The sequence below is a fragment of the Ceratina calcarata genome, unplaced genomic scaffold (assembly GCF_001652005.2).
Source record: "Ceratina calcarata isolate Rehan_Ccalc_2016 unplaced genomic scaffold, ASM165200v1 scaffold154.2, whole genome shotgun sequence".
NCBI classification, from domain to species: Eukaryota; Metazoa; Arthropoda; class Insecta; order Hymenoptera; family Apidae; genus Ceratina; species Ceratina calcarata.
The window spans coordinates 551,835-579,413 of NW_017136637.1; the positions used below are offsets into that span (position 1 = coordinate 551,835).

At 43.2% G+C, this 27,579-nt stretch overlaps 5 protein-coding genes across 11 annotated transcripts; 1 reads left to right on the plus strand and 4 right to left on the minus strand.

Annotated features, from left to right (window-relative positions):
• Positions 1–51: 51 nt before the first annotated feature.
• LOC108632440 (uncharacterized) lies at positions 52–10,901 on the plus strand. Its single transcript, XM_018037033.2, has 7 exons — positions 52–426; positions 5,574–7,330; positions 7,425–7,588; positions 7,666–7,819; positions 7,890–8,150; positions 8,211–8,432; positions 8,643–10,901. Exons 2-7 carry the CDS (start codon positions 5,762–5,764, stop codon positions 9,093–9,095), a joined length of 2,823 nt encoding a protein of 940 aa, XP_017892522.1. The 5' UTR covers positions 52–426; positions 5,574–5,761; the 3' UTR covers positions 9,096–10,901.
• Positions 10,902–11,000: 99 nt separating this feature from the next.
• On the minus strand, positions 11,001–15,319 carry LOC108632441 (uncharacterized). The gene is made up of 8 exons (XM_018037034.2): positions 14,811–15,319; positions 13,898–14,010; positions 13,605–13,823; positions 12,986–13,404; positions 12,165–12,870; positions 11,648–11,882; positions 11,325–11,537; positions 11,001–11,223 (listed from the first exon to the last, which is right to left on the minus strand). Exons 1-7 carry the CDS (start codon positions 14,920–14,922, stop codon positions 11,332–11,334), a joined length of 2,010 nt encoding a protein of 669 aa, XP_017892523.1. The 5' UTR covers positions 14,923–15,319; the 3' UTR covers positions 11,001–11,223; positions 11,325–11,331.
• A 94-nt stretch (positions 15,320–15,413) lies between these two features.
• On the minus strand, positions 15,414–18,290 carry LOC108632457 (protein tramtrack, beta isoform). 6 transcript variants are annotated; one of them, XM_018037067.2, is made up of 6 exons: positions 18,205–18,290; positions 17,128–17,331; positions 16,885–17,061; positions 16,344–16,806; positions 16,227–16,298; positions 15,416–16,122 (listed from the first exon to the last, which is right to left on the minus strand). In XM_018037067.2, exons 2-6 carry the CDS (start codon positions 17,308–17,310, stop codon positions 15,734–15,736), a joined length of 1,284 nt encoding a protein of 427 aa, XP_017892556.1. In that variant the 5' UTR covers positions 17,311–17,331; positions 18,205–18,290; the 3' UTR covers positions 15,416–15,733. The 6 variants fall into 6 exon arrangements, with proteins under 6 accessions (XP_017892559.1, XP_017892556.1, XP_017892555.1 ...); XM_018037066.2 differs by lacking the exon at positions 18,205–18,290 and adding an exon at positions 17,479–17,584; XM_018037068.2 differs by lacking the exon at positions 18,205–18,290 and adding an exon at positions 17,479–17,776 and having other exon boundaries at positions 15,418–16,122; positions 16,227–16,286.
• Positions 17,927–19,721, minus strand: LOC108632456 (uncharacterized). The gene has a single exon (XM_018037065.2). It carries the CDS (start codon positions 19,524–19,526, stop codon positions 18,015–18,017), a length of 1,512 nt encoding a protein of 503 aa, XP_017892554.1. The 5' UTR covers positions 19,527–19,721; the 3' UTR covers positions 17,927–18,014.
• Positions 19,722–20,122: 401 nt separating this feature from the next.
• Taf1 (TATA-box binding protein associated factor 1) lies at positions 20,123–27,545 on the minus strand. Of its 2 annotated transcripts, none has more exons than XM_018037040.2 (14): positions 26,682–27,545; positions 26,205–26,620; positions 25,891–26,136; positions 25,682–25,828; positions 25,423–25,595; positions 23,722–25,351; positions 22,434–23,654; positions 22,124–22,366; positions 21,607–22,045; positions 21,392–21,534; positions 21,178–21,318; positions 20,974–21,109; positions 20,675–20,896; positions 20,123–20,603 (listed from the first exon to the last, which is right to left on the minus strand). In XM_018037040.2, the coding sequence occupies exons 1-14, from the start codon at positions 27,028–27,030 to the stop codon at positions 20,386–20,388; spliced, it is 5,724 nt and encodes a 1,907-aa protein (XP_017892529.1). In that variant the 5' UTR covers positions 27,031–27,545; the 3' UTR covers positions 20,123–20,385. The 2 variants fall into 2 exon arrangements, with proteins under 2 accessions (XP_017892529.1, XP_017892528.1); XM_018037039.2 differs by having other exon boundaries at positions 25,423–25,604.
• Positions 27,546–27,579: the final 34 nt, after the last annotated feature.

The window sequence follows — 27,579 nt, forward strand, 5'->3', positions numbered from 1 at the left end:
TTCGACCCTCCTCTCAATTTGTGATCAGTCCTCACGTCCATAGGACGGAACGATCTTAAGTATCGTTTTTTGTTTTCAAATTTTTGGCAAACGCGTGTTGCGTTAGCATGTGCAAGATCGAAGGAACGAGCTTGCGCTCTCTCGGCCTCGGTCAGGTGTACTCGGAAGCGTTTCAATGACGCGGAGCGCACGAGCCACCGTTGAACGCCGCCTCAGTGCCCAGGGCGCGTTCAATCGAAGTGGTTACGCACACGCGATAAAGAAATAAGGGAACGAAATCGTCGTTCGCATTTTCGTGAGAAGCGTGCGCGTGTGTCGGCCGAGAGGATTTCCTTGGCGCCGGAGAGCCGAAGGGCGGGTCCTTTCTCTGTTCCGTGAGGGTGGTCCGCTGGAAGCGGAGAACGCTGTGGTGAACAGTCCTCGTGGGTAAGTTGACAATTGGCGAATCGTCGTGCGTGCACGAGTGCCTATAACGGAGTCGTTTATCGTTAAACGCCAAAGTAGAGGATACAATGTAATTTTCTTAATTAATCCTTATCACGCGTCTTTCCACGTTTCCGGTATTTCACACGATTCTTAACAGTCTATTTTTATATCAGTTTCGTGACGGATAAAGCTCGTTAAAATTTTGATGCGATACGTAAGTATCTAAATTATTGACACCGGTTAAATTTAATTAAAAATAGATCATGTATTTGAGATGAAGATCGGTGCGTTAAGTGACTCACGAATTTCTATGATTTGCTCTTTTCGGTTTGTTTGCTTTGAAGTAGATAAAAAAGATTCAGCGTGTTAGTCTTTAGCACTTTACATTCCTCATACGCCTCTACATATATTTGGCACCATAAACCACTCTGGACTTATTCGTACATTCTTTGATAGTTTCAATGATAGATGAAATAATTTCGTTATGATTTAGAGAATGAGCGACACGAGTCGTAGACGAAAACTTGTTTGTCAGACTCTGCTTTTGTACGTCGAGGAATGATCGAATATCATATCGATCTCTTTTCGTTATCAGTAGGACCATTGTTCTTTGGCTTCGATAAGAGCGAACTTTTCCCGTCAGAAAATATTTAGATAAAAAGAAAACGTCGTCATTTCGCGCGTCGCCTTGTTTTCGTCATCCTCAAATTTGTCTACCCCCAACCGAAGTCAGTAGACGTCTCCTGAAAAATGGGAAAATAAAGTATAGTCGAAATCAAGAGAGCTTTGCATAATAAATCGTATTATCTGTATCGTTACTATGAATCGTGTTAACATAAATCACACACGAGTCTGCGTATTGAATATTTTTCAGTACTTGCCGTGTTGTCTGATTCTTCAAAAATGGAAAATCGGTCGTGACAAAAATTCGAACGAATCAAGAGAACTCTTCACATGTTTCATAAATCGTCTGAACGCAATTACACACGAGTCCGAGCCTCGATGAGCTCTCGATAGTACTCGCTATACCATCCAATTTCTTTGACCTACATCTTTACGTACGAAGTTACGTTACGTTATCCACTACCAAGTGCATACTATGATATCGATTACAAGGAGGTGAACATCCACGCGTTCCACGGAAAACCAATTACGGATGAAAAAAAGAAAAATAACATTACGGATTACTCAGACGTCAGACTCAGAAGCGTAGGTGTTTAAGACAAATTACGTCAGGGGCCGATCGTTCTTAGCTCGAACTGTCTAACAAGTTCATAGAAAAATGGTATATGATACTGAACGACACACGAAATACCAAAAGTGAAATCCGTATTACGATTCTCAAGATAGAAAAATGAAATCCTATTTAGATTTCATTTTCTACGTTCACGTTACAAATGGTTTATTTTGTATGAAGATCAGCGGTCTAGTTATCAATTATCTTACATCGCAAAGAATGATAATTACAAAATGATTCTATCGTCAAACATTGTAAGAGTAAACACGTGGGTGTTTGGTCGCAAAGTAGAGAATGTGATAAAGAGGAAGCTCTCGTAGACGGTTCAATGTCCTTTAGGCGGGTCTGAATTCTGTACGTAACAGTTATGTAACCGATTACTTTTACGACTCAGGTAAAATTGCGGTAACAGCATTGACATTCGCGTGACGGTTAAACGTCGCGTCTCAACGATGCATTTCACATGATTAGACGGGGACCGATGTCAGTCGAAATAGAACGTACAAACAAATTAATTTATCCAGCGTATTAATTAAGATTCTAAATGAGAGATCGATACCTGGCCCTTGCTTCTTACGTATTTGCAAAAAGAATTATATTCAGCTATTGTTAGGAGTCAGAGAGCACACGTTGCAACACGAGCATGATGGCGACAGATCAATCCCGCAAATATTAACATTGCCATATTTATGCAACGATAATGTTACAGATTACAGTTTGTTCATCAATCGACGATGTCGATAGGCTGTGTGCGTTTAGATATTCCATTAAGTTGATCAGAAATATTAGACGAATGATTAGTATCGCTATTACAGACCGTGGATTTTTACATAACATTTAAGAAATAGATTTCAGATCATCTTATCGTTCGCTCACTGCAGTACAAACTTTCTTCTATATCTGACAGAGTCTCATGTATGAGAATGTAGGATTTCTCTTCTAAATGCATCGAATCTTCAATCTAGTCAGGAGTCGTGTCAGAATCGATGTCAGCCTCGACCTTTGAGGGGAATCACGTTTGCTCGGACGAAATAAGCTTCGATCGCGGCTGGTTCGTCAATTAAAGCCGCGAGTATCGAAATCGGGTTTGTTGATCTCCTTCTTCCGACAGACGAAGAGACGTTGGGAATCGACCACGGCGGTCGTCATGGTGACTCCCCTCGATCGCCCGCCTTTAAACCGCTTCTCCTGATTCATCCTGACTGCTATATTGCATAAATTTCGTAGCCAAAAAATATGCGTACTCGTGACCTGATCTCCTTATCGCGATCGACCACATCTCACAGACGTTCGGACTCGGATTTCAGACGTCAGAATCTAGGACAGAAATTATCTTATTGCATCGTAGATATCATCTTTGCATTTTTCATTTCGTATTCTCTTTTCTTATGAATCATTGTATATGTACCACGGGACAATAACGTATGTACAATCACACTGATCAGTGCACTATTTTAACGTGTTCCTGGCTATCGACCGTTTTCAGTGTCGAAGAAACCGATTAAAGAACCGATTACCGTGGACTTGGTTCATTACGTCTCGAGTAAAGTCACCAGCAATTGTGAATGACAAATACGCAGGACGATTAAGAACCTATCGCGTGCCGGCTACTAATATTCGCTTCTGATAAGGTGCGACCTTGGCCACACCTCGTGGGTAAAGGTCCGCGGAGAATTAAAAGAACAATCCCAACGAATTTGATGCATTTCTCCGATATCCATAAAGAATATTAGAAACTGGATGTATCTTCAGATACTTAAACGACAGAAGAAACGTTTGTCTAAACTGGTACCGCAGATGTTCCAGTTTCCATAAAAATCAGTGTAGTCACAATATTGGTCATTAAACATTTTCACTCGACGATCAAACTGTAATTAACTGGAATCTTAACCAATCGTCTTGATATATTCAAAGAAAAATGTCTTTTATCGAAGAGAACTTGTATCGATGTAACTCGTTTCTTTCTTATCATTATAAATATTTGCCGTGCTCGTTGATTTGTTGAATGAAACAAGGAACTCGAGCGGAGTTACACGCGCGAGTCTGATCTGTGCCATTAGATACTACTTGAATTTTGTTTTCACTCTCGTTTCACGTGTCGTACGCGATAACTCCGATACCGATCGCACGTTAAATCACAGGGAGGCAAAGAAATTTTTAATTTCCAAAAATGACATCAATGATCGATCAAGTGATATTTTCCAATCCGCCAGAGAATCTGATCACGAGGTTTAAGCCGGTGCCAAAAGTCTTCTTGGACCGTTTACCAACGCCGAATTAATTACTTGATAATTATCGGTGGTACTGGTTAATCAAGAACACAGGATTATATAATTCTCGTTCGTCTTTACGCCGGTATTTCAAGGTCGTCAAGGCTAATAGAGTACTCGTGGCAGGAGGAAAAATGAAAAGGGTAAACGTACTTAAAATAGCCCTGGAGCGTATCGATTGAACCCCCATCGGTTCTCCGATAAAGCTACAAATCACATGCCTAAGGTTCGCCGGTTTATCCATATTAATCTGCTAACCCAGTGACATAATTCTATATAATTCGAGTATCTCACAAACATTGTAAACATGAGACCGACACCCTTTCATTCACAATGAAATAAGAAATCTGTCCATGAAGATCCTAATAGCAAGTGCGACTTGCCTGTACAGAATAAGTAGCCATCTAAGAAAAAGAAATTCATCGTAAAGAGAGAATTATCTTCAAGATCGATAGTTATGAAACTGCATACTATTATTGGATCACGCCCATATAGCGGATATTTGATTTTAGCTTTCTGGCTGCGAACGCCTCAGCTTCCTTCGCGAACGCATCTACATATAATCGTAATACAAAATTGTAACACGTAGAGATACGACACAAAAATATACGTTTTAAGACTCGTATGTTTGTGTTGCGTCTCTCGAAGATTTCTTGTGTTAAATTCCTCGAAAAGCAGAGAATTAGATAGAAAAATGAAATAGGCTGGCTCGAAGCCTATCAAATGCTTCTTAACAGGTGATTCATTACCGTCTTTATCAGGGTGCTCGACACAGAAGTCGACCTTCTGTTATTTATATAAGTGATAATTGATAAAACGTTTTAGGACTAATCAAATTCGTGAACACTAGCGGATCGATCAAGCGACGCGTTTCTGAAGCAGGAACGAGTAGCCAGACAATGTTAATACACCCTAATCGAACACTGTCGTTTCATTGTTTTTCAGAGATAAGAGCGATTCGTACGAGAGAGCAATCGTGTGATATACAAATACTTTGTTAATAGCAGAATTTAATTTTAATTAGAAATTATAGTAGCTATAGAATATCCTTTAGATTTGTTGCCTGCGCTTAGAATAGAATATAGAATACAGATCTATATGAAATGTTCACCTGGATAATGAAAAATTATCACATGATTTATAATATAAAATATTATCTATCAGTATAATTGTACTTACGATAATATTTAAATGTGTGAATAATGTAATTGCGCACTTGTCACTGTTTTTTTTATAATCACATTTATATCTTGTTTCAGGCATTTTTTTTTTTTTTTTTTAGGCACTAATTATTATTTTTCTTCCCCGTACTGCAACTGACTCGTACGCTTTTAGTGAATTTAATAGCTTAAACTTAAATGGTCGACCACAATTTTCTTTTTTCCTCTTCTATCGATTTTCTTTTTATTTGCTCACACCGTTCAGTGTCGCATGCACGTTCCTAGACTTAGACACGCATGCACGTCTGTAGATCATTTCGCACTACCTCGATGGTGAGTAAACACTTTTCTTTTCTCCTCACTAATGCTTCACTTATATATTTCTCTGTGGCTAATTTAAGAATAATCTCGTTAATGTATTATTACTTAGGAACTATCTCGCTTTCGTATTATTGAACGGATACGATTTCGCATTCGCAGGAGTAGGAAGAAGACGGAGCGTGCATGCTGAAGCGGGAGACGCTCAGTGATCCGGCAAAGATCTGCGAAGAGATCCTTATGGTAGCTGAGGGGCGCGAACGATCCTTCCCGAGCGAGATCCAAGGGCTGAAAGGTTGGCCCCGTCGTTGGATCCACTCGGCCATCACCTACATTTAGAAATACCAACGATGACCGACCGAAACGAGAACTTCCTGTGCAAAGATGAATCCACTGGGCGAACCATCTACAAACCCGGCTGCAATTGGAACAACAACAACGATGTCCGGAACAACGGGACTAACTTGATCAGAAGAGATCCAAATTATCATCGAACTAACCATCAAAATGATCAGGCGAACTCGAATTACCTGCCGAAAAGGGCACCGATCGTCGGCTGGCAAAATGGCAGCCCCACCGTTTTCCCTAGTACGCCGTGCCGTACTCCCGATCCAGAATTGCACGACGCGATAATCCTGTCCCGCTCGCACAGCGCCGGTTCCTCTACGAAGAGTTCGGGAATCTGTCAGGAAAATACGGAGAACCTCAGCAGCCTGGCGGACGAGAGACTCTTTCAGTCGACACCGGCACACACCATCGACCGTAGCGTCGAGTCCTTGTCGCCCGACAAAGACACCTTTCTGACTACCTCGCCGGAGATTGGTAGGAGCAAGGATCTGAGCTTGCCCGATGACATAGAAGACAAGATCGATCTGTTGAGTCCAGGAACGGATTGCACAGAGGAGAAAATGCTTCCTGTCGGCAACAACTATCGCATCTCACTGATCGCCGAGTCGCAGGCTCTAGAAAAAATCGGGGAGAGACCGATGATCACTTCCAACCCTGGTTACACGGAACACGACTCTCGCGATTCCATTGATTCCAGCGTCGACGAGCTGAGCGTCACGGGGAAAGATGAAGAGATCAAACCTAAGGTACCCGACGGTGGTTGGGGCTGGGTGGTCGTGTTGGCCTCTCTGGTCATTTCCATGATAGCCGACGGGGTGTCCTTCAGCTTCGGTCTTCTGTACATCGAGTTCCTCCAGGAGTTCGGCGCGTCGAAGTCGAAGACGTCTTGGATCGGTTCTCTATTCATGGCCGTACCACTTTTGTCCGGACCTATCATGTCCGCTCTGGTAGATCGTTACGGCTGCAGGAGCATGACGATACTCGGAGGCCTGATCGCGGGCCTAGGCTTCGTGCTGAGCTCGTTCAGCAACACCATCGAGGTAATGTATCTGACGTTCGGCGTCATCGCTGGTCTCGGTTTGGGTCTGTGTTACGTCACTGCGGTCGTGAGCATCGCGTACTGGTTCGACAAGAAGCGAACCCTAGCTGTAGGTCTGGGCGCGTGCGGCACAGGCATCGGTACCTTCGTCTACGCCCCGATGACCACGTTCTTCATCGACGAGTACGGCTGGCGGGGCACGTGTCTGCTACTGGCAGGTACGTTCTTCAACATGATCGTCTGCGGTACGGTGATGCGGGATCCCGAGTGGTGGATCTTAGAACAGCAGAAGCAGAACGGAACCACGCCGAAGAAGTCGATCACCAAGTCTGAATTAAATGGATCCAGTGGAAGTCCCGTCGACGAGTTCCCTGGCGTCGACGAACTAAGGAGGATGCTGAAGAGCGGCCACACACCCGAGTATCTGCTGCAGATTCTGAGTACCACGACGGAGGATCCGCAGACTGCGAACGGGGATTTCAAATTCAGAAGCGTGGTCAACTTACCTACTTTCGTCAAACATAACGAAAAGGTTCGTTGCTGATCGTCGAAGGGACTCTGTCCCCATCGATGATTTGCATTTAATATGTCATGTGCTAGAAAGAGGCCGATTGAAATGATTCCAGGTACCCGTGGAAGTGTTAGAATCGCTGTCAAGCAATCCCAGGTTGTACAGAGTGATTTTGGAGAACTATCCGAATCTTCTATCCTGTAGAAGTTATTCGGATAAGATGTTACACGATTCATTGGGGGAGGTCGGCAACAAAAGCGTCGTCACCATGTCGATGAGGTTCACCATTCGATCTTGCTATTAATTATTTTTACCTACCTTCACGAAATTAATTTATAGAATTTATTAATCGAAAGAATCAAGCAAGCGCACGACGAGAAGCACGAGGACTCGCACGTGGCGAACAACGTTCATTCAGGCAACCCTCTGAAGAATCATATAACTAAGAAGATGTCTAAAAAAGAATCGGAAGAAGCTAATCCATTACTGTCCAAAGAAGTAGAATACGCGGTGAATAAAATAACGCTGACATTCCCAATTTCAAAGGGATGACAGTAAACTGTATTCGATTTATTCGTAGAACGAAGGTAGGAAATCGAAGTCGGTGTCGAAACAACGAATCGGAGAACTGAACTGCGGGGTCGTAAGAACCGACTCGCTTCCGTGGCTGCGGAGGCAGTTCAACACGAATACTCACTACTTCAAAGACATCAGAGTTCATAGGAACTCGGTGATGTACCGCGGGGCCGCACTCAATTTACACAAATACAGATTAAGGGCTAGCAGCTGCCCCGACATTTATAGGAACAGCATGACCACATTGGCCAAAGAAAACGAAGAGGTATTACACACAGATAGAATGCATGAAATCCGATGACAATTATAAAATCTTACTTTTTAGAAATGGTACAGCGAACTGGTAGAATTGCTGAAGGGTATGATGGACTTCTCGATGTTTCTCGAGCTCCACTTCTTGTTCCTATCGCTCTCGACGATCTTGTTGTTCACTTGGTTCATCGTGCCTTACTTTTATCTTGCCGAACACCTAACCAGAAACAGTTACACCGAGTCCGACGCCGCGAATCTCCTCAGTATCATTGGCATTACCAATACGATCGGAATGGTACCGTTACTTTTATTTCTAACTCACTTCACGTAATCACCACGCTTCACCTGTTACACTACTAAGCACGCATGCAACTTCACTACGTTTCCAATAAATCTGTATAGCCCGTCGCCATTTGTCGGCTCAAATTCTAGTTTGAGGCTACGTCCTGTCGGATACTAATAAATTATAAAACATGTGTGGCAATTTCTTGTTACTTATTACCAGATCGGGCTCGGTTGGGCGGGGGACCAACCCTGGATGAACGTTTGCAAGACGTACACCTGGTGCCTCGTCGCTTGTGGCGTAGCGACGATCTTGATGACTACGTTCACGCCTTCCTACAACCTGTTGATGGCCACCTCAGCGGCGTTCGGTCTCTTCTTCGCTAGCAACTTCAGCTTCACGCCTGTGATACTCGTCGAGCTGATACCACTGGAGAGGTTCACCACTGCCTACGGCCTCAGTCTCCTCTGTCAAGGTATAGGAAACCTCCTCGGTCCTCCACTGGCCGGTTGGCTGTTCGACGTAACAAAGTCGTGGGATTTATCGTTTTATATGGCCGGTGGTTGGATCGTCGTTTCCGGATTTCTGGTAGGTCTCATACCGTATACAAAGAATCGTAAAATCTGGGGCAAGGGTCCGATAGAGATGGAACGCGAGACGGACAGTCTAGCTTAAATTAATAATTGAAAATTGGAAAACTCGTACAATAAAAGTATAACGATTGTCGGGGGTTAGACACGTTGCCATTGGTTGTATCGTCTTTTATAGTTATTTGGTAAGTCTCATCGCGAAATCTGAGTCAAAGACCCGCTAGAGCAGCTTAGATCGAATTTGTTAATAGCAGATGGTGGATGTTCGTGCGAAATTCGATGTAACAACAGACGAATTGTAGTACTTAGAACGATTTGCATGAATATCCGCGATCTCCTCGCTAGCAATTGTTGATTATTCCTTTATTTATAATTTTTTAGTTTGCCATTCACTGTGCTCGTTTTTCTATATTCTTCTTTCAGTCTGTCGTCTCGACAGCGTTGATATTAGTTCACGACGAAGGGTACTACTATTTATGAAGTTTGATGTAAACTAAATGTACATATGTTGATAGCATGAAATTATTTTAGCTCACATTTGCTAATACTCGATCTTACTCCGCGATCAGTGATTAGATAATAATTATTATTATATCTAATTCGATGGTCGAATCGTTTCCAATTACAAATCTGAGTGTTATATTTCGCTCAGGGAACGTTTCCTCAAAGTGAACGTGTCTTTTTCTAATAAAAAAGTGAAGACGAAAAAATATTTCTGAAGATAGGTAAGACGTCTATATTCATATTCAATTACATTACTTTCTACTTACTATAAAACTGTACTTGGTAGCTATAATTGAAGTACGAAGGAGTTAATTATACTGTTACAATATGTACTTCTAAACTTCTGCCTTATGAGATCCATTATGGATAACGAGTCGAGAAATCAAAAGTCTGCCGTGCTAAATAAAGTGGTGCACCTTTTCACATCGTTGTAACAGAACGTCCCAACTGTGATCGTAATCGATGTCAGATGGTAGCTAGAAAAATTGTCCAACTAACAAGTGTACCTTAGTTAATAAGTACTTGACTATGAGAGTGGCCTATAAATTACTTGAACGTCTCCTTAAAAATTCCACTCCTCTCGCATTGTATCTTATCTTACGGATTCTAAGAATTTGCTTTAAGAGAATATCGAATGAACTTCTCAGTTACAAAGTGATTTACAAGTCGCTCTTTAAAAGTCCAATGATAGTAATTTATACACGAACGCGATTCGACGGACCTGTTAGATCGTTAGATTTTTCGATACTTCTTTACAGTATTTCGAGATGTTTAATCAACGAATTTCACGGCAGGGGCGTAAAGGAATAACGCGGCTGGAACGTTACTTAAATACATCTTTTCATTTACCCCGTATTTACTTAATGTTGGACGATATATCCGTTAGATAAATTAAACGATGAAACATTATTTTCTGTAGGTTTCATTAAACATCGAGGAGGATTGATATTTTATTAAAAACGTTTATATGTATATGTATAAATGTGATTCTGTTATGAGTGCAGGATGTAAAAAATTGTATACTCTATCCCTTATGTTCCACCGATCTAAAATGCTCACTCACGAAACGTTGTTTACCGGATTTTTTACATCTTGTACAATAATTGTCTAAGATACGTGCAATATGCTTCCAAGAGTAAACTAGTCAACGATGGCAATCAGATTGTCGCACTGGCTTCATCGGCGTTGCGACGAAATTGAAACTGGAGTCGCGCTACAAGAATTTTTGAGTCGTATTCACGATGGTACGTGTTATTAAAAATTTTCTTGATCTCTACGGTACATCTCGCGATTGAACCGCGATCGATAGATTGTTAAAACAGTGTATGTATAAATAGATACAAACGTGTATATTTATATAAATATATACATAGAATATATTACGAAACCTCCTCCCTGGTATTCTCTGGCAATAAATTCCGCTTGGTCGTTCGTTACTTCGTTTGACTCGGAGAAGGATAATGGCAAAACAGGACGGAGGCAGATATAAAGTCGGAATACAAGTTTATACAAAAGTAACAAAACATCGGTACAATCTTCTTTTCATTCCCTGCATCCCTTTTCTTCGGAAAAATCTCTTGCTTAAATAATAGTACACAATTTTAAATGTACAATAATAAATTCCAGGAAGTATCCTAAACCACGACACGGCGTCCGGTACGTCCCGTTCTCCACTTTCAAATGCCTTCAGCTTCTATGGGACATGCGATCTGAAAGTATCATAAATTATTTCGATACATAATCGTGTTATACATAAACTATACAAATTGTACAGTCACTTTTAATTGAATCATATCGGAGATATCCGTACAATTTAATTAATATCCCGGCGAGGCCATAAGGCTGATTGGACTCGGGGTCGAGTTCCTGCTGGGCATTCTCGGCACGCCGACCACGTTTGCGAGCGTCTGCACGCTCTTCGGGAAGGTCCTCGTGATCACAGCGTGCTCAGGCCCGATCAACGCGTCACCCATCACGCCTAATCGGATACCGTTTCTGTACCTGTGTAGAGTTATCGACATATCTGAAAGATGATAGAACACAGAATTTTGAACAGAGATATTGTTCCTTAGAATCTCTTTCATTCGGATTGATTCGGTGTGACGTAAAAGGATTTTGTTAGAAGATATTTACTGCAATTGCCTTGGGGCGGTCTCCAGTACATAATAGCATCGACGCCTTCTACGTGGAGGTCTCCGTCGACGTGCGTCAACGACAGGGAGTACCTTCTGGTCAGCTGATTGAGCATCACTTTGAGTAACAGCGAGGGCAAACAGGAGGAGATCATCCCGCAGGAAGCCTCGGCCGCGGTGACCGCGTATATCGCGCTCTGCTTCGACCTCGCCTCTCGCACGTTCCTCTGGATGACCTGAGAAATACCGATAACGTCGAAACTAATACCGAACGATGTTCATTGTTTCACCGCTATCTCGGAGGACTTAAATAGACAACCGATAAGCGAAACAAGAATGAAAAGTACCGGGGTTGGACGAGTCTGTTTACACAGATACTTGGACGGAGCATGATAAATCGATGAATCAGAAGAATTGGGTCAGCGGTATCGCACGTTGACATGTTTGCGTCTTGTAAATTTTATTTTACAAAGAGACACCGATGAATCATCATTCAGTATCGCGTTCTCTTTAATTACCTGCAAGATCTCGACCAGATCGTCTTCGAACAACGGAGTCTTGGTGGGCAGCGCGAGACACAGTATGCCTCTGACCTCGTGGTTCTGCATGAACACCGCTCTTTGCCTGACGAATTTCCCAGTGGCGAGAACGTTGTCCGGTATCCTGACGCCGGACTGCCGGAAGTACTCTTTCAGGGAATCCACGGTGGCAGCCAACAAGATTTCGGTCTCCGTAGCTCCGGTCATACACGAGATTTTTCGGAGAACGTCGAGCTCCACTTCCTCCGACCAAGCGACGACCTTCCGTCCACAAGGGGACGTTGTCTGAAGCCGGTTCGTCTGCGGGTGCTTCAGGAAGAGCTCCTCGAAGATGGTTCTAGGCGCTTTCACAGCGATCCACGTGATCGACAGAGCTTCCACTGTGGCGCGGAATATTAGCGGCACGTAACACCACAGCAAGTAGAGCAACGTGTCCGGGTAGTAGTGTTTGTGGTGCGATCTCAAGGCTCGCAACTCCCGGAGAAGCAGTATCGGTGTCTTCAGAGTCAGCACGACCAGTAGGTACCAGCACCAGAACACAACGTCGTAGATTATCTCCAGAGGATTTAAGGATTTCAGCAGAGCTCGCAGGAACACCGTATGCCCGAAATTCCGTTTGTTGGCTTCCCGCTGGAAGATCGAGAAAACGTCGAAGACTCGCGGACCCTCTCCCTTTCTGTACTGTCTACGGTTAACAAGAATTCGATGATTCGTTACAACTAGATCACGGATTTTATGCATTGCAACATGCACGGTATAACGTTGAAACGATGATACCATAAAGTAGGAAGGCAATTCACCTCGTCATTTCCTTTACCGTTGAGACTAGAACTATCACACCGATTTTCGAACACTGGAAAATGCCGATCTGTTTCTTTAATACCTCCGGCCTCTCGTTCGGGTCATTATTATACAAGAATTCGTTCCAATAATTACTGAAACTCTCCGTGAGCTTCTGGTACAACTTGGGCAGCGCAGATGGCTCGGAATAAAGGTTCGTGAACGGGGAGTTCTCCTCTTGGCACGTCCAAGTGTCGGCGGAGTACCTCAACGGTAGAAAATCACCCAATGCCAAGTGCTCTTGATGAAGAAGCAAATGGTGAACCCTGATCAGGCAGACCTGCCGTTCTTCGCCGCAGAGGTAACAGTTTATGACGTGCACCTGCCACGGCGGCTGACCCGGCGGGAAGAATTTCGACGTCAGATCGCTGACGCAGTCCTAAAATGCATGAATCTATTGCAAATTAAGCTAGCCATCTCTTCGTATTCGCGTATCGTATCGCCGTTGCGTGTCGAAAGCTCGTACCGATGATATGCAACAGCGATACGGTGCGAGCGGATATCCTGTTTGCGAATCTCTTATTCTGACCAGCAGAAAATGAAACGGACGGAAGGAGGATTTTTATTTGCAAAACCGACCTGAATATTGGTTTCCGTGATCGGACGACCCCTGAACGAACAAGGCGAGTTCAACAGGTGATTGTCCACGGAGAAGTAGTCGAGATCCTTCCAGACGTACAGGCCCCATCTCGTCGACAATCCTGCGCGAAGAAACCGCTTAGACGAGGTCAGATGTACTAAGTGGCCACGGATACTCTCCGCGATCGAACGGCCTTGAATCAGCAAAGTATAAATTCCCTAAATTTGAGAAGAGAATCGATGTAAACTCTCGATTGAACAGGCTAAGCGTCGACGGGTTTGGCTGCACGTACGTGATTTCGGAATTGATCCAGGATCGTGCGTATGCTATTCTCTTCCACGACGACCACGTTCGGGTACTTCCACTTGACGAAACGTATCCAAGCCCTCCTCGACCATACCAGTACTTGAACCAAGAGAATGCTTCTTTAATAATAAATGATTTACAGTGAGAACGTATGAATTCTAACTTGTATTCGACTTGGCCGGATTATCTAGAATACTAATTTTTAATGACTTTATCAACGTTAAAAAAACTAAGGATGAAAATTACATTATGTAAATTTCACAAATTTCTGCGATAAGCAATGCGGAGCTGTGAGCATTATCGTATCGCTAAAAAATTCGCCCGGATCATTTTTTGCCGGAGATTGTAGATACTAATTATTACAGCTACGCTCTTCGGCGAAATTGAAATTCACAATTTATTTTTCTGAGCAGTTTTTGATAAGTTTTGAGTTTCACGTGACACGTTATGCCATCCGGATAACGGAGTAATCGTCGTCGTTACTGAGAACGGTTCGTTGCGCCGGTATCTGTTACCGAAAACAAAAACACAGAAAAATCGTCCGGTGTTATACAAGCCAGTCACTATCAATCGTCGCACGAACATTTCGTGTATCCAAAGTGCAATGCGCGGAATGATAATTCGCTGGATATTCGACAGAAAAAATTCAGCTTGTGTTCGCACACGTATAAGCAGTTTCGAGGAAACGGGCCGTATCAGATATGATTCATCCGATTAACGTTATAATATAATCGGACCATTTTGCGTATTTTCTCGCGCGCTTCAAATAACGCATATATTTGCTACAGCTACGACTGGAGGTTTTTCAAGTTACTTCGAGTCTTAAGTGAAACACGTTTTGACCGATGGGCCGCGAATAGTACAAGTCGGTTGTCGGCCGCGATTAGAAGGATGCTTACCGGGATACATTAACAACAAGAGCGGTACCAGGACGAACAGAAGCAGTAGGCTGAAACACAGGTGCATCAGCAACGAAATGCCGAGGATGTCCACGAGATCGAACCCAGTCATGTTAGTCCGCAGCCCTTCGAACTTCCTTTATGTTTCCGGAAGAGAACGGGTAACAAACAGAAATCACAGGTCGCCCGCTGGTAATTATATAAATGGTCGCGTGTTCGAGCATCCACGATGCTACTGACTGACCATCTATGAACGATTATGTTCCCGAGAATCTGACCCTCGACCCCCGTTGCAAAAGGCCAGACAGACGGCAGCCCGATGATATTGCGGACGCACTTGCCACTGTCCTCATCGTTTCGCGTATCCCCACTACCTCGGAGAATCCTCGGAAATTTGCGAATTCGACCATGATCGCCGTTTAATTACAGGCGCTCGATCGTGATGATCATCTTTTCGGTCTTAGTTACAACGATGGGAATTTGGGGACAGCAAATTGATTTTAAGGAAAGGTTTCGCAGAAAGAAAAAACGAATGACGATGTCACATTTTATTAAAAATGTATATATATATATATTTACAAAATGGTATATCAATATACATAGGATATACTATTTACATTGAAGCTCTTTTAAAAAATGATCTGCTTTTATATAAAATATATAGTCGTATCTAGATCCTAAACGTCTCTAATTAATTAAGAGAATATCGTGTTCCTCCGAGTTCAGTGCTGTTCTCCGATAGCCATGTAATCCTACTAGACGTTGTCTCGAGACGTCTCGATCGAGATCCTCGCTGATCAGGAGCGAGGGCTCGGCGGCAGAGACCATAAATAAAATGCCAATTACATACGCGGCACATGCTATCCTACAATTCGACGCGTTCCGACGTGACAATATTTAACGCTATTCAATTTCGTTTCATTTCATGCGCCGCCGTCTACGAACGGCTTGTTGGGTTTGTTCCGTTTAGCGTTATGATAAAGATACGAATGTACACGTAGACTGTTGCTGTTCTTGTATTTATTACCACAAAGTTTACACGTTAGACTTTCAAGCGGCCCGTGGATATAACGCACGTGCAATTTCAGATTCTCCTTACGCGTGAAGTGTCGCAGACACCATGGACACGAGTACATTCGAATCACCTTGCCCCTTTCCATGCGTAACGTCGGTCCCAGTTCGGATACGACGCGCAGTGTCGTCTCCAACGGCAGGCTATTGTTGGAGATACCTTTAACAGTTTGTCGACCTTTAGTACGACAACCAGTTTCGCGAGTAAATTCATTTTCAATACCGGTCATGTTACTTAAACCTGACAGACACGAACAAAACACTGACGATAATTTTTAACGATAAAAGAAGTAAGCCGAGCGCGGAAGTAATTGAATCGAGAAACATGAAAAACTGATCGCTTACCGTATGGTTGGATCTGTGCATTTTGATCGTAGGGAACTAGCTGCATCTCCGGCACGTAATCTGCAATAAAGTCTTAATTTTAATCACCGAGACCGTTTGCCCACGCGAAATAAATACCTTTCATCTGCGAATTTTCTTCAGGTTTGTAAACCGATTTATTGGGTAGATACGTCTTGTATCTAGTCTTTGGATCCGTGTCGAGTGTATAATTCAACGGTTCCTGTTTCTGCGGGATTGTATAATTTATATCAGAGGTGCAGTTCAACGGCTCCTCCTCGTTACACTCCGCTTCTACGTTCGCAGAACTCGTATTTCGTATCGCGTCCATGTCCTGCATGTTACAAGTCGGGTCGGACATAGAATCTTGTTGATAATAAGTGTCTGGAGTTTCGTTATTTAGATATTCATCCCTCGATAAAACGTCTTGTCTCTCACGTTGTTGGTCCTTTTGTAAAAACTGTCTCTCCTCCGTAAATGTGGAAGCGTTCGCGTCTGATGCGAATGAATTAATACTGTTCTTTTCCGTGTTAAAAAACTGATCCAAGTTTTGTGCACTCTTTGTCAAACTTTCTTCCAACTTCTATAAATTGAAGATACTTTCATTGTACATACAAGTAAACAATCATATCTGACGTGCTCAGACTCTGATCGAACGTACCTCTTCGGTGTCCGTGGTCAGACCTTTTATCTGTAACGTCTCCGCTACTTTTAAAAAGCCAGCGATGTCTTCCTTCTTGATATTTACTTCCCCTTGATACATGAAATGCAGCATTGCTGACAGATCCCGATAATTGACATCTTTCAAAATCACAATCGGATGTTTACAAGAATTCCCCTGTATCGTTTCATCGATTTTAATATGACGAGATGAGAGTGAGAATTCTGTTAAATAATGGTCTACCTTGAACAGGTCCCTAAAGTATGTACTGCAGACTGACAATATTAATTTGTGAGCGCGTAATATCTGTCCTTCCGCTGCTAATGTCACATCCACTAATTGTTCGTCCGCCAGCAGGGTATAGAGTCCGGATGACAAATTCCTTGGGAAGCTGTTCCACACTAACGAAAATTGTTCTCCAGCCATTATCCTTTGAAAAAGTATAAACTGAAAAATAAATACAATTTGGGTTTACAATTAAAAGTCTGGTTTTGAGATAAAAGCTTCTCTTATCAAGAATAAATTTATATTGACGGAGAAGAATGCACTTTTGAAAAGAGAACGTAAAACAAGTGACGATAGACTTATTAGAACCTTTATTTGAAACGCAGTTTGACGGGGCTGACGAAAGTGATCCAACGCCGAGAGGTTCGTTATGTAAACAATACACGATTTTAATATGTATAATCGCAGCAAGTGTGAATCGTATTTAAAAAGATCGAACGAACTTCATTGTCACCACTCTTCCGAGCTTATTCCGTAATAACAAGCGAACGTTCCGTCAATTCCTAACCCATTCCTATTTAATTTTAAATTGCATTTCATGCAATTGTGAAATAAACGTTTCACGAGTCGAAATGTATTTAGAACGGCGTAAAGATGGACGAAACGAATATCATATTGAGTGCGGAATCTCTCGCTAGAGGCATAAAAAATGTTCTCTGGTTGCAGTTTATTTAAATATCGTTCATATATCCTAGATACTTATATATCCGTTCCGTACTCTCGCAAATATACGAATTATAATTCTGAGATAATAGAGGCGACGTTTGAATGGGCAAGTATCGAATTTATCAGAAACATCGGCACATCTTTATCTGACAAGGTAGACGTGTACTAAATATACATGTTCAAATATCGTCGTCGTGGTCTTTCAAACGGAAACATTTCCATAAGCCGTAACGAGCCTCCCAATCGACGAAGAATAACTCCGGTTTGTTCCAAAGTATATGGTGCGCCGCGAAATTGTATTGAGACTGAATGGGGGGATTTAAATGCGGAGCCCACTGCGCTCTTTCCAACATTATTTTATTTACATACCCGTAAAACACTTTAGCTTTGTGAACCCAACAGAGGAGGGACATGACAGCCATCACAGTGGCGTGCAAATGGTAAGAGACTTGGAGATTTCGTTTGATGCTCGATTTCAGCGTGACGTCTTGTAAATTCATCAAGAGGCAAACGAGAGCAGCGGCTGTGAACCCGCAGGGGACCTCCACCGCGATCAAACAAATCGTGCAGTAAGTCGCCTCCAGGTTCATGCGCGACGTCGAATGATTTATGATACTTTTCAACAGGCTGTCGTGGAGAATCTCTCGGTGAAGTTTACAAAACAGTTTGTCCTCCTTGAAACACGCGCCGATCTTCAGGTCGAACTGCGTGTCTTGAAAGAATATCTTCGGCGTGTCGAAATTCATTTTGTTCTCCTTTCGGTCGAGCAGATACTGTATGACTCTGTTACCCAGTAAACTTATTATTTTACTGGAGGACGCTATCATTTGCATTAACAACGGGAACACTTTCGGCGTCAATGTGTTCTCCAACAATGTCACTTGGTGCATGTACGACGTGTACTCGAGGGTGCTGCCAAATTCTAAGATCACTTCATCGTTCACTCCCTCTTCGACGGCCCACGAGCACATGAATTGAACGATGATCAATAGATGATCGTTGCACACGTGCTTCACGATGTTGATGATGCTGACCTCCAGACCCTTCTTCAACGCGGAGTACGGCTCGAAATTGGTGGACGACAGGGTGCTCGTTATCGATATGTAAAAAAGATTCAATATCCTCTCGATCACGTATACCGTGTCCTGGGTGTCCGGCCACTCGTAGATGTCCAGCAATTCGTATAATATTCTAATGATCTTTCTCGTGTCGTTCACGTTCATGTTCGGACTCTCGATCTTGTCCCATATACTGTGGAACATCAACGACCCGCTGATACCGTGGTCTAGCAACGTGCTCATGATCTCGAAGCAGAAACTCTCGAAGTCCCAAAGCTTGTCTTCGTAAATCATGTTCAACGTACTGTCCATAATTTCTTTCGATTTCGCAGGTAGATAGATCTCTAGCAAACTATTGTAACAATCCTTGGCGTAGCGAGATTTCCTTCGCCGTTTCCATTCACACACGTTGTCGGCCTGCACAAAATTTTCGTTATAGTAGAACAGAAGTCTTATGATGCAGCTGATCAACGCGTACGGTTTATGCATCAATATTTGTTCATGCGTCGCGTTCTTCGTTAAATACAGTATGTGGTTAAGCATTTTGTCTTGTTCGCGCGTCGAATGCACGGCTTGGGAGCACATCTGTTGCACGTAGTTCATCTTTGACTCTAAGTCTTTCTCAGGGATCATCGTTCACCGACGCCGAGTTGGTAACGTGAAAGTTTTTACAGACTGCAATTTTGATCGGACATGTTCCGCACGAGTACAATGAAATTTGCTAATTCTTCGATTCAACTATTTTTCATTGTATGTACAGATTTACTCTGTGTAAAAAATAATTTAACCGCTATGGAAACAATTTTCCATCGTGTATTTACATATACATTTACATGATATTCATAAATAATTGCAACAGTCCACGGACCATAGATGGTAGAACAGAAGTCTTATGATGCAGCTGATCAACGCGTACGGTTTATGCATCAATATTTGTTCATGCGTCGCGTTCTTCGTTAAATACAGTATGTGGTTAAGCATTTTGTCTTGTTCGCGCGTCGAATGCACGGCTTGGGAGCACATCTGTTGCACGTAGTTCATCTTTGACTCTAAGTCTTTCTCAGGGATCATCGTTCACCGACGCCGAGTTGGTAACGTGAAAGTTTTTACAGACTGCAATTTTGATCGGACATGTTCCGCACGAGTACAATGAAATTTGCTAATTCTTCGATTCAACTATTTTTCATTGTATGTACAGATTTACTCTGTGTAAAAAATAATTTAACCGCTATGGAAACAATTTTCCATCGTGTATTTACATATACATTTACATGATATTCATAAATAATTGCAACAGTCCACGGACCATAGATGTCCCTATACTTTTTTTTTTTTTTTAACAAAATATGTTTCGCATCGAAGTTCATTTATCTACGTATTAGAAATACATATTTCATTTGCTTCATCTGTCCGTACGTCTCATAATACATATACACAAGTCTTTTGATTGAAGTAATGAAACTATAAAACACGCAATGATTGATTGCAAGGTTTAAAACCACAAATCTCCTCCGACATCTTCTTCCGGTTGCGGCGGTAATTGTTGCGGCGTTTTCTGCTTTTGCTTCACGTTATTCTCCGCGTCCTCGTCACTCTCAGATATAGCTAAATCGTCCTGTATCTTGTTTTCGCTCTTCTCGTCCCTCGCCGGCAAGCCAGCTAGCAGGAAGTCCGAAGGGTCGTAATTCGGATCGACGTCCATACTTTCGTCTGTAATTTAAAAATCGGATCGCTCGATCAAGCTTGCAATTATTTTAAGAAAAGATTTATTTTCTACCAACCTTGCTGAAGCAACTGTTGCTCAGCCATATAAAACCCGACATTGCCTAACTGAACCATCGCTTCTGCCGCTTGCTGGCTGTCGTCATCGGCCAATACTACTCCGCCTTCCGTATTTTCTCTGACTTCGTTAAGCTCGAGCGTTTCCATCTCGGCATGCTCGGACTGCTCATCCGTGCCGAATGGAACCTCATCGAATTCGTCCTCGCTGGAGAACTGTAGATCTGTGAAAGGAAACATTCCAGTGCAACGAGTCGTCGTAACATTGATAAAGGTAGACGGTACATGAAAATCTTCTCACCTTCTTCGAGGACATCTTTCTTCTTTGAATTAACACTTCTGCTACCGTCGCCTTCCAAGTCTCCTTCCACGTCCACGAAGTCAAAGTCATCCATGTTCGATTTCCCGAATGGGTTCTCCGGCGAACTCGTTTGGCTCTGTGAAGAATTCGCGAATTAGTTATATTGAAGAAGACGATCATGATTTCAATAGACGAGATCAATACCCCTCTAAATTCTGGCTCTACAATCGTATAATTTTCTTCGTCTGGGCCAAGCCACGATGGATCGAGGTCCAGCGATTGTTCCATTGCTCGTTTTTGCACCAACAGTATGCTATTTTCTAACTGCGTCAAGTGTTCGTCATACTGCAAAACGCGATTGAATGTATTCAATTCCAATACATATTTCAATGATTAAAACGGACATATTCATAAATACCTCGTCCAATGTGTCCTTGCAGACTTTTACAAGCAGTTCCGCTTTCGGCGTGTACGACGAATCCTTCCCATTGTACAACATACAATTTTCTAAAATCTGCTCCATGTCTCTAAGGAACTCGTGACGATTGTGATACTTGTGTGCTAGAAACAGCGAACATCGCGAATTAATCGCTCCCGTAACATTATACCGTGAAGAAGCGATGAAAGACTTACCAGATACTTTTTTAGATATGGTTTCCAAATCCATAGGTCTCTTGATGACATTGTAGTAATCTTTCACTAACTTCTTATTGACCGGTTTCAAGAACGGCCAGGCTTCCGCCATGGTTTTCAATTTGTTATTCACGACGTTGTCCAAAATGAACGTGAGAGCAACCTGATCGTTGTCATCCAGCAGAGGATTAATTGCTTTCTCGAGTCTCATCAAACGATCCTCCTTTTCCCCAAGCCTTTCCACGCAAGTTTCCAGCATACGCTTAGCAGCTACCGTCAACGAGCTCTTCTGCCCGTTGTACAGCGTCGAGTTTTCTACGATTTGATTCACGTCGGCCAAAAATTCTTCCCGACTCTGATACTTCTTCAGCCTCAAATTTTCCCGTATAGTTTGCAAGTCCATGGGTCTTTGAATAATTTTATGGTAATCGGGAACAACCTGTCATAGAAATTAGATCATATAGAAATTCTGCAGGATCATCATAAGTGACTTTACTTTAAGGAAAGTAAATCGTACCTTAGCGTTAACAGGAAATAAGAACGGTTGAACATCGGGCAAGTCCCTCATCTCGTTCAATATACTTTCGAGCATCGTGGACATGACGACGACAGGATCTGTCCTACGCCGATTAGCGGGCCTCTGCTGCCGCTTGAGATAATCGCAGTGATCGTCTCCGGTGGCTCTCCTCCGTTTCTTGGAGTTAACTGCTTCCTTAGGCACTTTCAACAGCAACGTACGCCTCTTCATCTCTTCGGCATGCTGCAAAACAGGACCTCGTAAATTGATGCATCGTTTCGATATTCGTTTCATATATACAACAAATTACCTTGATCAGTTTGGACGATAACTTCACTTTAGTTCCGTCGACATTTACGAGATCCTGATCGTCCGTGTTGAGTTGTTTCTCGATCTCCTCCTCCTGTTCCTCGGTCATCGCGACGTTCACCGGCGCCGTGTTCGTTATGCTGTTCTGATATAGGGGACAAGCTTTATTCGTGCGCATGTGACCTACGTTACCGCAAGCACCGCATTTCAATTTAAGATCTGGTTTAAGTTTAGGTTTTTTGCGTTTCGAAGGAGATACCTCGGGTTTAGGATGTTTAGAAGCGGAGGAAATTGTTGGCAAAGAGTTATAGATTGGAAGGATACTGTTAGAGGATGTGCTAACTGGGATATTGGAACTAGTACGGTCGAATATGTTGCCCGACGACGCGTTGCTTCCAGACATCGGGCCGCCAAGCATATGTTCTCTCTCTTGGTTCCGTTTAATTCTCCGCAACTGTTCCTGGATTCTCCTCTTCTCTCTCTTCATCTCTTCCTTCTGCGCCTCGTCCAGCGTCGCGAACTGTTTGATAAACGTCTCATCCTTCGAGTTTCTGATCTTTATGTAAGTGTCTATCACTGCTGGCTTTCTAACCAGTTCCACCCTCGTGTATTCTTTCCCGTCCTTCCTGAACGTACGATAGATCTTGAGAACGCGACCCTGCTGCGAGTTGAAGTTGTTCACAGGACTATCCTCCTCGTCGTCTTTCTTCTTCTCCTTCGACTTTTTGTCCTGTTCCTGAACATCGCCCATCAACATCTTTCGTAGCTCGTGTCGCTGCTGCTCTTCGCGCTCCAGAGACAACTGGGTACTGGTCTTCTTATTCGACAGCATGTTCTCTATGTTCTTACCCATCTCCTCTATGTCGGAACTGTCCTCCTCGGAACTCTCGCCCTCGTCTGTACTCAAAACTTCGTTCGAGGATAGAACGCGATTTTGCAGATCGAAAATCCTTTGACACTCCTCTTTGTACCTCTCTTGGTGCTCTGCGATGGAGAATCGATTGCCTCGAGAGAATTTGGTCATGCCCTCCTCGCCAGCCTTAGCTTTCTCCGTGGACAACGTTCTCACCACGTCGATCACCTCCCACCGCGATAATTTCTTAATCTCCTCCTCGGGCACGCCGAATTTACGAAGCAACGCTTTCGCGTTGTTCAACGACAATCTCCTCAAATCGGCGTCGGTTCCGGTTACAGTCCTCTTTGGCTGAGCTTCTTGTTCCTCCTGATTAATTGAAAATTGTCACATTTCAGTTCCAAGCTGCAAATGAAAGAAGTACACGAACGCTTACCTTACTGATCGTAGGTTTATTTGGAACTCGAACGTAAGAGAATCCTTCGCCGCAGCCCGTGGGGTCGGCTGGTCCTGCCAATTGCAACAGGCATTTGCCTTTCATCGCCTGAATGTACGCTCGCGTCGTGTTCCAAGGCGCGACTTTAACTTCGTCGTCCATCTTCAATTGCATCTCCTCGTCGTCATCGTCTTGAGGAATGAACAGAAACTTCTCACCGTAGCCGGCATCTTTCAGTCTTTGTTCAGCTGCGATCATACTGAAGTACGCGCAACATTGTTCCGGAGACACCATTGCCCGAATCTCTTCTTCGGTCGGCAATCTGAAATCGGGTTTTATGACCCACCAGTTCGAGTCCATGCCCGTTCGTTTGAAGTCGGCGCACAACTTCAAACGTTTCCTAATGCTGCTCTCGCTGTGCGAGGGGAATGCTTTTTTAATATCGTCCATTTTAATACGCCGAGGCTGTCTGGTGTCTTTAGATTCCCAAAATAATCTGTATATGAACACTTGCAAGAAGTCCCTCACAAAATTGTTAGCTCTCTTCGAATTAGGTCCCGGTACTTCGTACAGCGGGCATTCCTGACCAGCGACGAACAAAGCGTCGACTTCTCTGATATAGTACTGCTGCCTCGTTCTGATGACTAAGAAGTCAGTCTCGGGAATCTTGTGCTCGTAAATCGGCGCTCTGTACATATTATTCTCGACAGCTTGTATGCTCTGGCCAGGTGTAAGAATTCCAAGGAACGGACTGGTGTGCGCGTACGCGGTCTCACCGTATTTGTATTTCTGCGGTCCCTGATCCTTCCCCGCTTTTCGTTTGTAATAATTCTTCACCTTGGAACACATGCCCACTTGATTCATCAAAGGAGGATGTTCCTCCGAAAATTCAATCAGCACCAATTCGCCGTCCTTTCCAGTTAAATCCTCGGCGGTTCTCATGAAGAAGACGTCACCTCCGCCGGATGCGATCCTCTCCTGTTCCCTTTGCTTGGCTTTCTTCTTGATATGCTTTACCAAAGGCAGAACTGAATGCGGCCCGGGAAGTGCGAGCGGACCGTGACTGTATTTCCTTATCGGTGGTCTGTGGAAATTCCGTAGTCGCATCTCTCCCATATGGGTCTGAACGAACGGAGCACGTAACTCTACCACCGGCGTGCTGTGCTGTATCAAATTTCCACCTCCGACCTTCAATCGTAACGTCGTCTCCGACGATCGTGGCATGTAGTAAGTATCGTTCGAAATATTGAACGGATCCCTGTCGGGTGATTTTGGTGGCGGTGGCGGAGTATCCTCTTCCAATACGTTGATCACCCCAGCTTTTCCCAATAACAATTTACTTTTTTTAACGTGCGGGTGGGGTATCTTCACTTTCGGCTGAGGCCCGTTATCCTTGTGAATCAACGCCGGGTCAATGTCGTCGGGTATGCCGAGAACGATGTTCTCATCGTTCGGATCTAACGTGAGAATCTTGGGTTTCGGTATCTTTCTCATATTCTCGGGATCCCAAATAACTTCTTCTTCCCAAAGACCGTACACCAGTTCTTCGTTCTCTACAGGAAAAATGGAGTACCACGTATCATCGTAATTCTCTTCCCGATTCTGTTGCTGATTCCCTTTACTCATATTCCTGTTGGAAACAAAGATTATAAACAAACTCGATCATACAGTACGAAATATTATTTCCTGGTTTCTCCTTACATTTTATTTTTCTGAGACTGCATGTGCAACGGTGTCGTAATCTGCGAGGTAGCCAATCGAACATTCGATGCGACCGGGATTGGACCACCTTTCCCTGGTTGACTGAACGCTTGGGCAGTTCTGTTCCCGCTGGACGGCACCCATCCGGCCGCGTTGTTTTTACTGTTCAATTTCTGCAACACCTTTCCAAGTATTTACATTCTAATTTGTAATTCGTATGGATTCTATCGCGATCCATTATCATTGAAATTTTATCTACCTTGTGCTTTATGTCGTCGCCGTTCCATATAACATCGTCCTCCCAATGCAATTGCGACACCATTAAAAATGCATCGTCAGAAAATTCCTCGCTGGTATCTTTAGTTTCATAATTATCTTTATTATCTTTATTATTCGCCTCGTCTATCTGTAAGAAAACTCTCTATAGTAAATTGATTCTTCAGTGTTTTAAATATACGAGTTGCATACCTTTTCGAAAATTTTAAATCCGTAATTAAATCCATCTCCAGTCTCGGGAACTTGAAGCATATCGTACCACAGCTGAGCAGGTCCGAATCTCCAATCTGCTACCTTCGGTCCCATATCCCCGTTTTCACCGCTCTCTCCCGTTTTACCAACTTGCTCCTTGTCCTCCACCGGCTTCAGTAATTTACTTTCATCATCGGAACGACACATGTCCGGAGTTACATCCGGACCGTATTGCATCATCCAGCCCTAATATAAAGATGTTCGATCAAATTTCTGGTAAACGTCCCAGTTAATCCGAGAGTGTTAAAACATACTTTAAACTTCGATTTCTTCTCGTCTTGATCGGAGCCTGAATCAGAATCTTTGCACACATCGTGATGCCGCTTCTTCTTACGTCTCCTTTTAACACCTCTCCACACCTGCGGCAGGCTACTAGGTTTTCCAGGACCAAACAATCTCGAGAACCTCAACACTTTATTAGTACGAAAATCAGGAAACAGCTCGGTCACATTGACATTGGCATATTTCGATGGTAACATAGAAGCGAGAGGAGTTTCTAATTTTCTCTGACGGGCAGCTTCTGCCTCCTCCGCAGTAAGAGCTTCCTTCTCCTCGGGTATCGGAGGCGGTGGCATTAATTGTGTATCAGATTTACTGACTACTTCTTCATCATCCGCATCGTAATCAGCGTTCTCTTTCTCAGATTTACGATCGAGCATGTCCTGTTTACCTATCAATCAAAGCGATACTTATGAACCTTTGATATATAAACGTTTTACTTTCACACTTACTGTTCTCCTCTTTTTCTTCGTCCGCTAGTTCGTTTATGTCCGAGAAGTCGAGAGCACTGGGAGATTTCTCATTGTAGCTAATATCCTTCTCGTCAACCGTGTCATTCTCCTCTTCGGCTTTCTCGTTTGATTCGTTCTCTCTGTCCTCGCTGGTATTTTCACTCGACATCATTTCACGAATAAACGATGTCAATCCAAACCGATTCAACGAATCCAAATGCTGCTTCGCCTCTGGATCCAGAATGTCATCTTCTAGTTGACCATTGTCGTCGATGTTCCCGAATAAAAACCCGGTCATATTAATCCCAGACATCGTGGCTTTATCGTTTTCCTCTTCGGAATCAGCCATTCTTTCCTATGTAATGTGTCACAGACCAATGCTACGTTGAATTCTTGTATAAAATTACAGACTACTCAAATGTACAGTGGTTATGCACGGTTGACACATGGTATTCACTGATGGGAGTATATAAATATAACATTTTACGTGTTTTCTTAATTATGCTCTGTTACTTCTTTGAACAGTTGTCGTAGTTACTGTTATTTACAAGTGTATTAGTTAGAAACTTGAGATATATTAACGACTTGTTTACGTTATAGGGTACATCAACTGTACGCCATGTTTTGTAACAGGTCGATGGCAAAGCCGCAATAGCGACGGCGGCACTAGGGATGCTAGGGATCTTAGAATTTGTCCCGCACGGCTCGCTTCCCCTCTTTTTCGCCCGTATTTCGATCCCCACTACTATTCTCCTCATGCGCCTTCGCGAAGCTCTCCGCGGTCTCACCGGTGTCACCTACATAACATTTCGTCCTAGTGATTTTGAATTTGACGATGAATTTGTATTGAACGAAATGAATTATTATGAACAACGAAAGTATATGTAATGAATATAAT

What these genes read in the sequence shown, in the direction of transcription:
- LOC108632441 (XM_018037034.2), bottom strand. Translation starts at nt 14,922, where the DNA reads ATGACTGGGTTCGATCTCGTGGACATCCTCGGCATTTCGTTGCTGATG. An exon ending in CTTGTTGTTAATGTATCCCG is followed by an intron (nt 14,011 to 14,810) that starts GTAAGCATCCTT and finishes TCTTGGTTCAAG; the next exon opens with TACTGGTATGGTCGAGGAGG. An exon ending in ACCGCCCCAAGGCAATTGCA is followed by an intron (nt 11,538 to 11,647) that starts GTAAATATCTTC and finishes ATCATCTTTCAG; the next exon opens with ATATGTCGATAACTCTACAC.
- LOC108632456 (XM_018037065.2), bottom strand. Translation starts at nt 19,526, where the DNA reads ATGATCCCTGAGAAAGACTTAGAGTCAAAGATGAACTACGTGCAACAG.
- LOC108632440 (XM_018037033.2), top strand. Translation starts at nt 5,762, where the DNA reads ATGACCGACCGAAACGAGAACTTCCTGTGCAAAGATGAATCCACTGGG. An exon ending in GTCGTCACCATGTCGATGAG is followed by an intron (nt 7,589 to 7,665) that starts GTTCACCATTCG and finishes ATTAATCGAAAG; the next exon opens with AATCAAGCAAGCGCACGACG. An exon ending in CCAAAGAAGTAGAATACGCG is followed by an intron (nt 7,820 to 7,889) that starts GTGAATAAAATA and finishes ATTTATTCGTAG; the next exon opens with AACGAAGGTAGGAAATCGAA.
- Taf1 (XM_018037039.2), bottom strand. Translation starts at nt 27,030, where the DNA reads ATGGCTGATTCCGAAGAGGAAAACGATAAAGCCACGATGTCTGGGATT. An exon ending in CAGTCTCAGAAAAATAAAAT is followed by an intron (nt 25,352 to 25,422) that starts GTAAGGAGAAAC and finishes TGTTTCCAACAG; the next exon opens with GAATATGAGTAAAGGGAATC. An exon ending in TATCGTCCAAACTGATCAAG is followed by an intron (nt 22,367 to 22,433) that starts GTAATTTGTTGT and finishes CCTGTTTTGCAG; the next exon opens with CATGCCGAAGAGATGAAGAG.
- LOC108632457 (XM_018037067.2), bottom strand. Translation starts at nt 17,310, where the DNA reads ATGGCTGGAGAACAATTTTCGTTAGTGTGGAACAGCTTCCCAAGGAAT. An exon ending in ACTTTAGGGACCTGTTCAAG is followed by an intron (nt 17,062 to 17,127) that starts GTAGACCATTAT and finishes GAAACGATACAG; the next exon opens with GGGAATTCTTGTAAACATCC. An exon ending in AGAAAATTCGCAGATGAAAG is followed by an intron (nt 16,299 to 16,343) that starts GTATTTATTTCG and finishes ATTAAAATTAAG; the next exon opens with ACTTTATTGCAGATTACGTG.